Source organism: Capra hircus, chromosome 7, assembly GCF_001704415.2.
Source record: "Capra hircus breed San Clemente chromosome 7, ASM170441v1, whole genome shotgun sequence".
Taxonomy (NCBI): domain Eukaryota; kingdom Metazoa; phylum Chordata; class Mammalia; order Artiodactyla; family Bovidae; genus Capra; species Capra hircus.
Genome location: NC_030814.1, coordinates 100,341,256 through 100,352,142, shown reverse-complemented (window position 1 = coordinate 100,352,142; position 10,887 = coordinate 100,341,256). Strand labels below are relative to the sequence as shown.

Genomic DNA, 10,887 nt, shown 5'->3' with positions numbered 1-10,887 from the left:
AGTTGCTTCAGTTGTGTCTGACTCTGTGTGACCCCATAGATGGCAGCCCACCAGGCTCCCCCATCCCTGGGATTCTCCAGGCAAGAACACTGGAGTGGGTTGCCATTTTCTTCTCCAATGCGTGAAAGTGAAAAGTGAAGTTGCTCAGTTGTGTCCGATTCTATCTCCACACTACTATATGTAAAATAGATAACAAATAGAGATGCACTATATACCACAGGGAATTATACTCAACTTTTTGTAATAAAGTAGAAGGGAAAATAACCTGAAAATTTTATGTATATGTATAACTGAGTCACTTTGTTGTACATCTGAAACTAACAACATTGTAAACTACTTTTCTTCAATTAAAAAAAGAAACCCTTCTATGATAAATGTGATAAATTCTATGATAAATGTGAATTCCCCAATTTTTCAGATCCAAGGGTGAGGATAAATTTGAGAGTTGGAAAAAAAATAAAGGGGAAAATCTTTCAGAGATGAGGGAGCTCACAAGCTTAATGAAGCTAGTTACAGAAATTGTAGGGAGGAGTTGAAGTCAAATACGTGGAAATTTCAGGAAATAAATAGAAGGAGCAAGTTTGAATTCCACAATCTGATCAAAGAAGCTCATTAAAGATCTGCAATTTCTGGCTCTGAGGCTTTGAAGCCTTCAATCATGTGCCCTTCCTCAGTGGAAGACAAGTAACCCTTTTCTAAAGAAAGTGTTCAGAGCCCTCTTTATGTCTTTGTTCCTCAGACTGCAGATGAAGGGGTTCAGCATGGGTGTGACCACAATGTACATCACTGACATCGTTGCAGTTGAATGTGAGCTGTGGGTAGCAGCAGAGCTAAGGTACACTCCTAAGCCTGTGCAATAAAATAAGGAGACAACTGAGAGGTGAGATGCACAGGTGGAAAATGCTTTATACTTCCCCTGAGCTGATGAAATTCTATGTATGGAAGAAGCTATCTTAGAGTATGAGTAAACGATGCCAGCAAAGGGACCAACTCCTAGCAGTCCAGCTGCAAAGTACATCACCATGTCATTAAGAAAGTTGTCAGAACAGGCAAGTTGGATCAACAACTTGACTTCACAGTAATAGTGAGGGATTTTCACCTCTTTGCAAAAGGACAGCCTTAAGACCATTAAGGTTTGTAACAAGGAATCCAGGACACTGATGATCCAGCTAACCAGAACCAAAATTCCACATATTTTGGAGTTCATGATGACTGTGTAATGCAGGGGGTGACAGATGGCCACGAAACGGTCATAGGCCATCACTGTCAGGAGGAAGATGTCCAACCCTGCAAATAGCATGAAAAAAAACATCTGGGTGATGCAGTCTTCATAAGTTATAACTTGGCTGTGTGTCTGGATGTTCCACAGCATCTTTGGGATGGTGGTGGAGGTGAAACAGATGTCTACAAAGGACAGGTTGGAGAGGAAGAAGTACATGGGGGTGTGGAGGTGGGAGTCTGAGCTAACTGTTAGGATTATGAGCATGTTTCCAAACACGGTGATCAGGTACATGGAGAGGAAAAGTCCAAATATGAGATGCTGCAGTTCTGATTTCTCCGAAAGTCCCAGAAGCAAAAATTCTGAATCTCTTGTTATGTTTCTTGGTGCCATGTGATAGAGGTGACTACAAGGAAAACATTAATATTGTGATTTTTTTTTTGCACCAAATGACATTAACCATACAGTTGAAATGCTACCATTTATAATTTTCTGTGGACTTCCCTGATGGCTCAGATGGCAAAGAATCTGCCTGCAATGTGGGAGACTTGGGTTAGGAAGTTCTCCTGGAGGAGGGCATGGCAACCCACTCTAGTATTCTTGCCTGGGAATCCCATGGACAGAGGAGCCTGGCAGCTACTGTCCAAGGAGTCAAAAAAAGTTGGACATGACTAAACACAATATAATTCTCCGTCACAATATATTGCCAATATTTTGTTCATGGATTTGATCCTCTTTAGGGAATTGTCTGTGCCTTCTCTAAGTAGCAAACTAGTGTTTTTACCTTTTTACTCAAGATGTCATGTATTCCATAGTTTTTTTTTCTGTTTTATGTTCTCAACTTTTCCAGTTAATTTTTATAAATTGATTTTTTATTTTAAATTAATTTTTATTGTAGTACAGTTGTTTTACCATTCCATAGTTTTAATGATAAATTCTTTCATTCTTTTGGGGAATATAAACTGACTTGAGCAATGTTCCAGGTGCCGTCAAGGCAACAAGTACAGGGTTCTGAGAAACAAAAAGCTCTTAAATTCCAGTTATAAAAAAATAAAATAAGCTAATTAAAAATATATGCACTATATGTAGCATGTCAGATGGCTGCAGTAGGTTTAAGGGACAAAGCAAAGAGAGTGTGCTATTTTTTGTGGCTTCAAGAAAAACTTGAAAATACAGTTACATTTGGTTAGAGACCTAAAGGAAGAAAAAAAGAAACTATGAATATATCAGTGGAACTGTACTGTAGACAGGATATACTTTCATTGCAGAAGCCTCTAGTGTATTTGTTCATAACATTTATGTTTTTTAAAAAAGGAAGCCAATTTGGGGAGATTAATGGACAGGAGGGAGAGTGAGGAGAAATGAAGTCAGAGGATGTTAAAAAAACAAGGTGGCCTAGCTGATGCTAACTTTTCAAGGCACAAAGATTCCCCTCATCCACACTATTTTCCCCTAGCACTTTATGAAATTGTTGCAAAGGTGACCTGCATCTTTAAATGAATGCCTTCTTTTGACTGAATTCTGGTCTCTTTGTGTAAGAGTCACTTTGGAATATGTGAGCTCAGTATCTTTGCTTTGAGGACGTCTCACACTCCACGAGTCAGGGACAGAAACACACACACACACACACACACACACACACACACACACGCACACACAGAGTACATCCTGGCTTCATAGGCTGTTACTAACATATCCTTTTCACCCCTAACTATCCTGATTAAGTTAGAGGTCAAAATAGCTCAAATTAATCAGATTAGGTTATATACAAAAGGCACCCGAAATGTCCAGTTTCCAACTTCCCAGGTTCAATAAACTTGTGCTTTGAAATTGGCACTGCTTTTTTATGCCATGTGTTAAACATACATAAAGAGTTGTTAAGTGAATATGTGTCTGTATATGAATCTATATACTTTCTCAAAACCTGGATTTTAAGAAATATGTATGTATATATATTTGGGCTTCCCAGTGTAATAGTAAAGAATCTGCCTGACAATGCAGGAGACTCAAGAGACATGGGCTTGTGCCCTGGGTCAGGAAGATTCCCTGGAGGAGGAAATGGCAACCCACTCCCATGGACAGAGGAGTTTGGTCAGCTACTGTCCATGGGGTTGCAAAGAGTTGAACATGACTGAAGTGACTAAGCACAAGCACACACACACACACACACACACACACACACACACGTATGTATATATATATATATGGAGAGTGAAAGAGAGAGAAGCAGAGATAGACACAGAGGGAGAAAGAGAGAGACAGAGAAGGAGAGGCAGAGAAATATAGACACACACATATAGAGAAAATGGATGTCAGAGGGTATAAAGATCTAATAAGCTCAAATGATCCCTGAGAGACTGTGGTAAAGAAAAACTTCTTTGGTTACGGTGAAATTTCATGCTCTCTTATATTTGCTTAATGCCACAAAAAGGATTAAAAAGAAAAAATAAATTAATCCAAAGAAAGAATAAAATAATATTATCTTTATGGTTTGATAGATGTATGAAATATGTAGCCCAAGAGAAAAATAAAGAATGGGAAAAAACCAAAGCTTCAAAAGAGGATGTTTAAAACATACAATGAATATAAAATGAAATTGGTCATTTTAAAAATCAGATAGAAGAACATGGTTTTCCTGTGCCTATATCATATTTATTTGAAGAACTGTTTGCAAAAAACTGTTTGCCTCTCTTCCTCCTTCTAACATTTTACAAAAAATTAAAGAGATTACAACTTAAGCATAAGAATAATGCCTTGATATCTAAATATATAAAATCTAAGGGTGGGCATATCTCTTTGTCTTTTCATACTGTTCAGGAAATCAATCCTGAAATTTCATTGGAAGGATTGATGCTGAAGTTGAAGCTCCAAGACTTTGGCTACCTGGTGCCAAGAGACAACTCATTAGAAAAGACCCTGATGCTGGGAAAGATTAAAAGTGGGAGGAGAAAGAGATGACAGAGGATGAGCTAGTTGGATGGTATCATTGACTCAATGGACATGAGTTTGAGCAAGCTCTGGGAGATGGTGAAGGGCAGGGAAGCCTGGCATGCTGCAGTCCATTGGGTCACAAAGAGCTGGACATGACTGAGTGACTGAACAACGGCAAAGGGTGGGCACAAACAACTTAAATAAGGAAAAGAACTCAGAAGTAAGATAATAAACATATTTAAGTAAATAAATTTAAAATATTATGGCCAAAAATATGCCCAAAAGTCAATTGAACAAAAGTCATTTGTAAAAATTTTTTGAAAGGTTGATAAATGTAGAAATGGACGCATAATACATGGATGTATGAGTAATAGATAAATAAAAAGGTGACAAAATATAAAAATCTTTGCTCTAACTCAGTGTATAGTTTAAGAAAGCCATAGGAAATCTCTTTCATATCATAGACCTGGGAAAACCTTAAAGATCTGTCATATTTTGGGGTGAGAACTTTCAAAATAGCAGCAAGGGTTTTCCTGAGTCTGAGTTTTCTGCAGAAATACAAGGTGTTACAGTATTTTAGGGCTTCCCTGATAGCTCAGTTGGTAAAGAATCTACCTGTAATGCAGGAGACCCTGGTTCAGTTCCTGGGTTGGGAAGATCCCCTGGAGAATGGAAAGGCTATCATTCCAGTATTCTGGCCTGGAGAATTCCATGGACTGTATAGTCCATGATGTTGTACAGAGTCGGACACGACTGAGCAACTTTCACACTTCACTTTAACCTCATTAGCATACTCCTTTTTACATCTTTTTTTTTTTCCATTTATTCACAGAAGACACTCTGACATATGTTTCCTATACTGTGAGGTATGTGTACTGTAGTTGCAAGGATGTATTTGCAGGTATGCCTTGGTGTGGATCCTTCTCATCAGTTTGGAAATATGGTCAAATATCCAATCTTAAAAGTTAGGAAGAAATGCCTTCACTTTATTTTATACACTGCACGACTAATACCCTATTTCTCTACTCTAGTTAATTAGGAAGATACTTGGACATACGTTGTACTTTTACTGGAAGCACTTATGCCTCTCATAATTGGGCTTCCGTTTCTATCATTTGGCTGGTATCACTGAGCATTGTCTTATTGAACTCAGTGTTCACTTCTCTTTTTAGCATCATAAAGATACCCTGATATTCAATCAGCCGCAGTGGTCTCTGGGCTGGGCTGAGCTGGTGTTCAGGTGATGTCAGGTAAGCATTCTTGAATTTCCTCCTCTGACCTTTTCCATCAGTGTCTTTTGGGCTCTTGGACTCACCTGCATGGGAACTCTGAGACAGTTTTTTTGTATGGAAATCTGAATCTCTTCCCGGATGACTGATGATGAAGGCTGAAACTCTTTCCCCAGATAAGACAACAGGAAGGTGTCTCCTGTTGATCCTTTAGCCAGATATAGGATTCCAAAACCACAGCTGTGTCTCATTCATGTTCAGGTTACACAGACTCAGGGAACACAGCAGAGGAGATATTTACAGCTCTATATCTGCTCGTTGGGCTTCCCAGGTGACTCAGTGGTAAAAAATCCACCTGCCCATGCAGGAGACATAGGTTTGATCCCTGTATCTGGAACATCCCCTGGAAAAGGAAATGGCAGCCCACTCTAGTATTGTTGCCTGGGAAATCCCATGGACAGAGAAGCCTGGTGGGCTACAGTTCATGCGCTCCTAACAATAGTTGGGCATGATTTAGTGACTAGACAACAATCTGCTCATTAGAAGCATTTCCCTTGGGTTACATTAACTTATAAACACTGGGTTTCCCTGTGGAACTTGGTCTGGACAGAAAGAAATTATTTTTCCTGGTGATTTTCTGTTTCTCAGGAGAGCAGGTTATCAGCCCTATGAGAATGAGGCAATTCTCTTGCATAGGTTCCTTGGTTCTTCAAAACACTGACTTGTGGTGGGGGCATAGCCCAAGATATCCTTAGGAAATCATTACTCCCCTCTTTATTAGAGGACCAACTTTGCTCCTTTGATGTAAAATATTGAGCAGTGCACTTTCTCCCTTCCTGACACTTTTACTAACTCTACTAGGAATTTCAGCCCTATTCCTGAAGTGAAGGGGAACTGAGTATGCTAAGTGGGCTTTCCTGGTGTCTCCAACAGTAAAGATTCTGCATGCAATGTAGGAGACCTGCCTTTGATCCCTGGGTCAAGAAGATAGGACTTCATACTTATTTCTGAAGTTAAGGGGAATTGATTAGCTCCTAATTAAAAATATTTGTAAGTTATAATGTATATTTTGGTATTTTCAAGCACCATAACCTACCTTAGCACACTAGAAGGATTATCTGATTTAATTTTCAGAGAACCACTTTCTGTGAGGTAGCACTCTTTACTAACTCCATCCTCCATTTCAGGTATAGAAGTCAGAAGTATGTAATGTTCTGCTGTATGTAATTTTCTGCTGAAAATTGCAAGCCTATTTCAGATTGGAGTCATGAATGGAATTCCATCAGAATGTTTCCAGTTCTTAAGCTTTGGGTCGTGGTTTTCCATCAGAGATGATTTTGCTCCTGGGGATATTTGGCAGTATTTTAGAGGACGCTGCAAAAAACCCATAATAAACAGTATAGCACTTGATACTAATAATTCTCCTACCACAAATGTTAACCCTGAGAAGGTGAGAAAACCCATTTTATACCAGCACTTCTTTTACATCCTTGCACATACAGGTCATCAGGGATTCTAATTCAAATACAAATTCTGACCAACTAGGTCTGTGGTGAGTCCTCAGTTCAGTTCAGTTGCTCAGTTGTGTCTGACTCTTTGAGACCCCATGTATCTCAGCATGCCAGGCCTCCCTGTCCATCACCAACTCCTGGAGTTCACTCAGATTCATGTCCATCAAGTCAGTGATGCCATCCAGCCATCTCATCCTCTGTTGTCCCCTTCTCCTCCTTCCCCCAGTCCCTCCCAGCATCAGAGTCCTTTCCAACGAGTCAACTCTTTCGCATGAAGTGGCCAAAGTACTGGAGTTTCAGCTTTAGCATCATTCCTTCCAAAGAACACCCAGGGCTGATCTTCAGAATGGACTGGTTGGATCTCCTTGCAGTCCAAGGGACTCTCAAGAGTCTTCTCCAACACCACAGGTCAAAAGCATTAATTCTTCGGTGCTCAGCTTTTTTCACAGTCCAACTCTCACATCCATACATGACCATTGGAAAAATAAAGTCTGACACTGTTTCCACTGTTTCCCCATCTATTTCCCATGAAGTGATGGGACCGGAGGCCATGATTTTTGTTTTCTGAATATTGAGCTTTAAGCCAACTTTTTCACTCTGCACTTTCACTTTCATCAAGAGGCTTTTTAGTTCCTCTTCACTTCTAGGACGTTGCATTTCTAACAAGCTCCTGAGTGATGCTGCAGGTCCTGGTCTGTGGTCACACTTTAATAGGGCTAACGTGCTTTGTTACAGTATGGGCTTCCGGGGTGGTGATAGTGGTAAAGAACATGCCTGCCAATGTAAGAGATGTAAGAGATGTGGATTTGATCCCTGGGTTGGGAAGATCCCCTGGAAGAGGCATGGCAACCCACTCTAGCATTCTTGCTTGGAGAATCCTCTGGACAGAGGAGCCTGGTGGATTACTGAGGCAACTTAGCACACACTGTGTTACAGTAGGGTGTAGGTGATACTTTACATCTTCTGTACCCAATATCATTTTTGTATATAATTTTATAAGAAAAAGATTTTACTCTTGCAGTAGCTGTAATGCATTCTGTATTCAATTCTTCATATATCGGCTCTTATAATGACATCACATTATATACACCAGGAAAATCCTTTGTAGTAGGCAGAATAATGGTCTCAAAAAGCTGTCCACATCCTAATCCCAAGAACTTTTTAATATGTTATTTTGTATAAGGGGGAATAAAGGTAGCAGATAAAAAACTTTCTGATCATTCATTTTCTGCTGAGAAGATTAGCTTGGATTATCCAGGTTGGTATATGCAAAGGCAAAGACTGAAGGCAAAAGGAGGAGAGGGTGGCAGAGGATGAGATGGTAAGATAGAGCCACTGACTCAGTGGACATCAATTTGAATAAACTTTGGGAGATGGTGAAGGACAGGGAGGCCTGGTGTGCCCCAGTCCATGCGGTCTTGAAGAGTCAGATACAACCTAGTGACTGAACAACATAAATGATGGCAATGATATTCTAAATATGGAGGAGAGAGGAAGAAGAATGGTAGCCAGGGAGGGCTTTGAAGATGCCGTGCTGCTGGCTTTGAAGATGCTGGAAGGACTATGACATAAGGAATGCAGGAGGCCACTAGAAGTTGATCTAGTAAGGCTGTTCATTCTTTCTTGGAGTGTCCAAATGCATCTCAGCTTTCACACACATTTGCCTTCAGTCCAATGAAAGGGAGAGCAACTTCTGTTCTCCAGCGCTTTAATTCTGCAGCCACTAGTATAGTAATTTGTTATAGTTGCAATAGGAAGGTAATATACACACTTATCCAATAACATATGGCTCATGGGAAATGATTTTAAGCTTCTCAGTTTAGCCATCTAGATTCCTCTAGATCAAGGTATTTTGTGTTGAAGTCCCACATTAAAAGAAGAAGAAATCAAAGTCAATTCAGGGATATTTTGCCCCATTTCTGATTAATTGAATTACAAATTCCTTAAATATAGATGTAGTTCTGACTTTGAGGCATTAAGGTAGATAATTCATATCAAAAGTAAAATCACACATTCTCTTTGTGTCTTTTTGTCAACATTTCTACAATCTTTGACTTTTATCTTAAGTCTAACACTTATTATTTTCATTTCTTTACCATTCAACTCTCTTTAAATGTTTCCCTCAACATACTATATGGGATTATAAATTACAGTTTATACACCTGTATGTGAATGTGTTTATTTGAGAGAAAAATGTATACAAAGAACACACAGACTTACACATCCCATACCCTTGAATGTCTTCTTTGGTTTAGTTTTACAGATTTCATTTTTTCTCACTGCATCCCTCAGAAGTTATGTTTCCTATCCCACATTACCTTATGAACTAAGAAAACAGACATCAGGGAATCACGTTTAAAACAAATTCATAACAAAGCAGTAAAACTTATTTTAGACTTTCTCAAGTTGCATACAATGGAAACTGGTAGAATATAGTCTTAATTTTTATTTTTATTATTATTATTTTTTGTCTTAATTTTTAAATGACATTTTAATTTCTTCAGTTTTTACAGATTAAATGAATACAATACATTAAATGTTGTTGTTTAATTACTAAGCCATGTCCAGCTCTCTTTTCTGACCCCATGGACTGTAGCCTGCCATGCTCCTCTGTCCATGGGGTTCTGCAGGCAAGAATACTGGAGTGGGTTGCCATTTCCTTCCCCAAGGGATATATCTTTCCTACCCAGGCATTGAACCTGTGTTTCCTGCTTTGGTAGGTGGATTCTTTACCACTGAATCACTTGGGATGCCATATTAGAGAAGGAAATGGCAACCCACTCTAGTATTCTTGCCTAGAGAATCCCATGGACAGAGGAGCTTGGAGGGCTACAGTCCATGAGGTCGCAGAGTCAGACACGACTGAAGCGACTAACACATTATACACAATTATGTATTAACAAACTTAGAATTAAAGAAACAGTGTCGGTGACAGAGTAAGATGAAGAAGACCATTCATTTTCACTTTTGTTTAAGGCAAAGATTCCCAAGATTTTAATATTTTGTTTATGGATTTGGTCCTCTTTAGAGAATCCTCTGTATCATCTCTAATAGTGATTTCCCCTCAACATGTCGTGAATTGCACAGTTTTAACGAGACATTCTTTCATGCATCTGTAAAATATAAACTGAAATGTGACAATGTTCCATGTATTGTCTATGCCGGGAGTGTAGAGTGCTAAAAAACAAACGTTCTGTAATTTTTGCTTTTGTTTAAGGCAAAGATTCAATTCCTTCCCTTAAAAAATAGAGAGAACATAAAATGACTGACACAAACTTTATTGTATAAAAATTATAAACCCTTAGACATTCTGCAAACATAATTGTATACATACATACAATATCTAAGTGGCAAGAGCAAACTTTATGAAAAAAATTCAAGTTTTAGTTTGAAAGAATACAGTGAAAAACAGGAATAAAAATGTGCTAAATTCACTATTTGAAAAGAAAGGAGCTGGTCAGGCTATTTTATTTTATTATTTTTAAAAATTTTTATTTTTACTTTATTTTACTTTACAATACTGTATTGGTTTTGCCATACATTGACATGAATCCACCATGGGTGTACATGCAATCCCAACCACGAACCCCCCTCCCACCTCCCTCCCCACAACATCCCTCTGGGTCATCCCCGTGCACCAGCCCCAAGCATGCTGTATCCTGCATTGGACATAGACTGGTGATTTGATTCTTACATGATAGTATACATGTTTCAGTGCCATTCTCACAAATCATCCCACCCTCTCCCTCTCCCTCTGAGTCCAAAAGTCTGCTATAAACATCTGTGTCTTTTTTACTGTCTTGCATACAGGGTCGTCATTGCCATCTTTCTAAATTCCATATATATGTGTTAGTATAGTGTATTGGTGTTTTTCTTTCTGGCTTACTTCACTCTGTATAATCGGCTCCAGTTTCATCCATCTCATCAGAACTGATTCAAATGTATTCTTTTTAATGGATGAGTAATACTCCATTGTGTATAGGTACCGCAGCTTTCT

The 10,887-nt window shown here is 38.9% G+C and overlaps 1 protein-coding gene across 1 annotated transcript; it reads right to left on the bottom strand.

The window, feature by feature from the left end:
* LOC102169748 (olfactory receptor 7A17-like) lies at positions 671 to 1,612 on the bottom strand. The gene has a single exon (XM_005682247.2). It carries the CDS (start codon positions 1,610 to 1,612, stop codon positions 671 to 673), a length of 942 nt encoding a protein of 313 aa, XP_005682304.2.

What these genes read in the sequence shown, in the direction of transcription:
- LOC102169748 (XM_005682247.2), bottom strand. Translation starts at nt 1,612, where the DNA reads ATGGCACCAAGAAACATAACAAGAGATTCAGAATTTTTGCTTCTGGGA.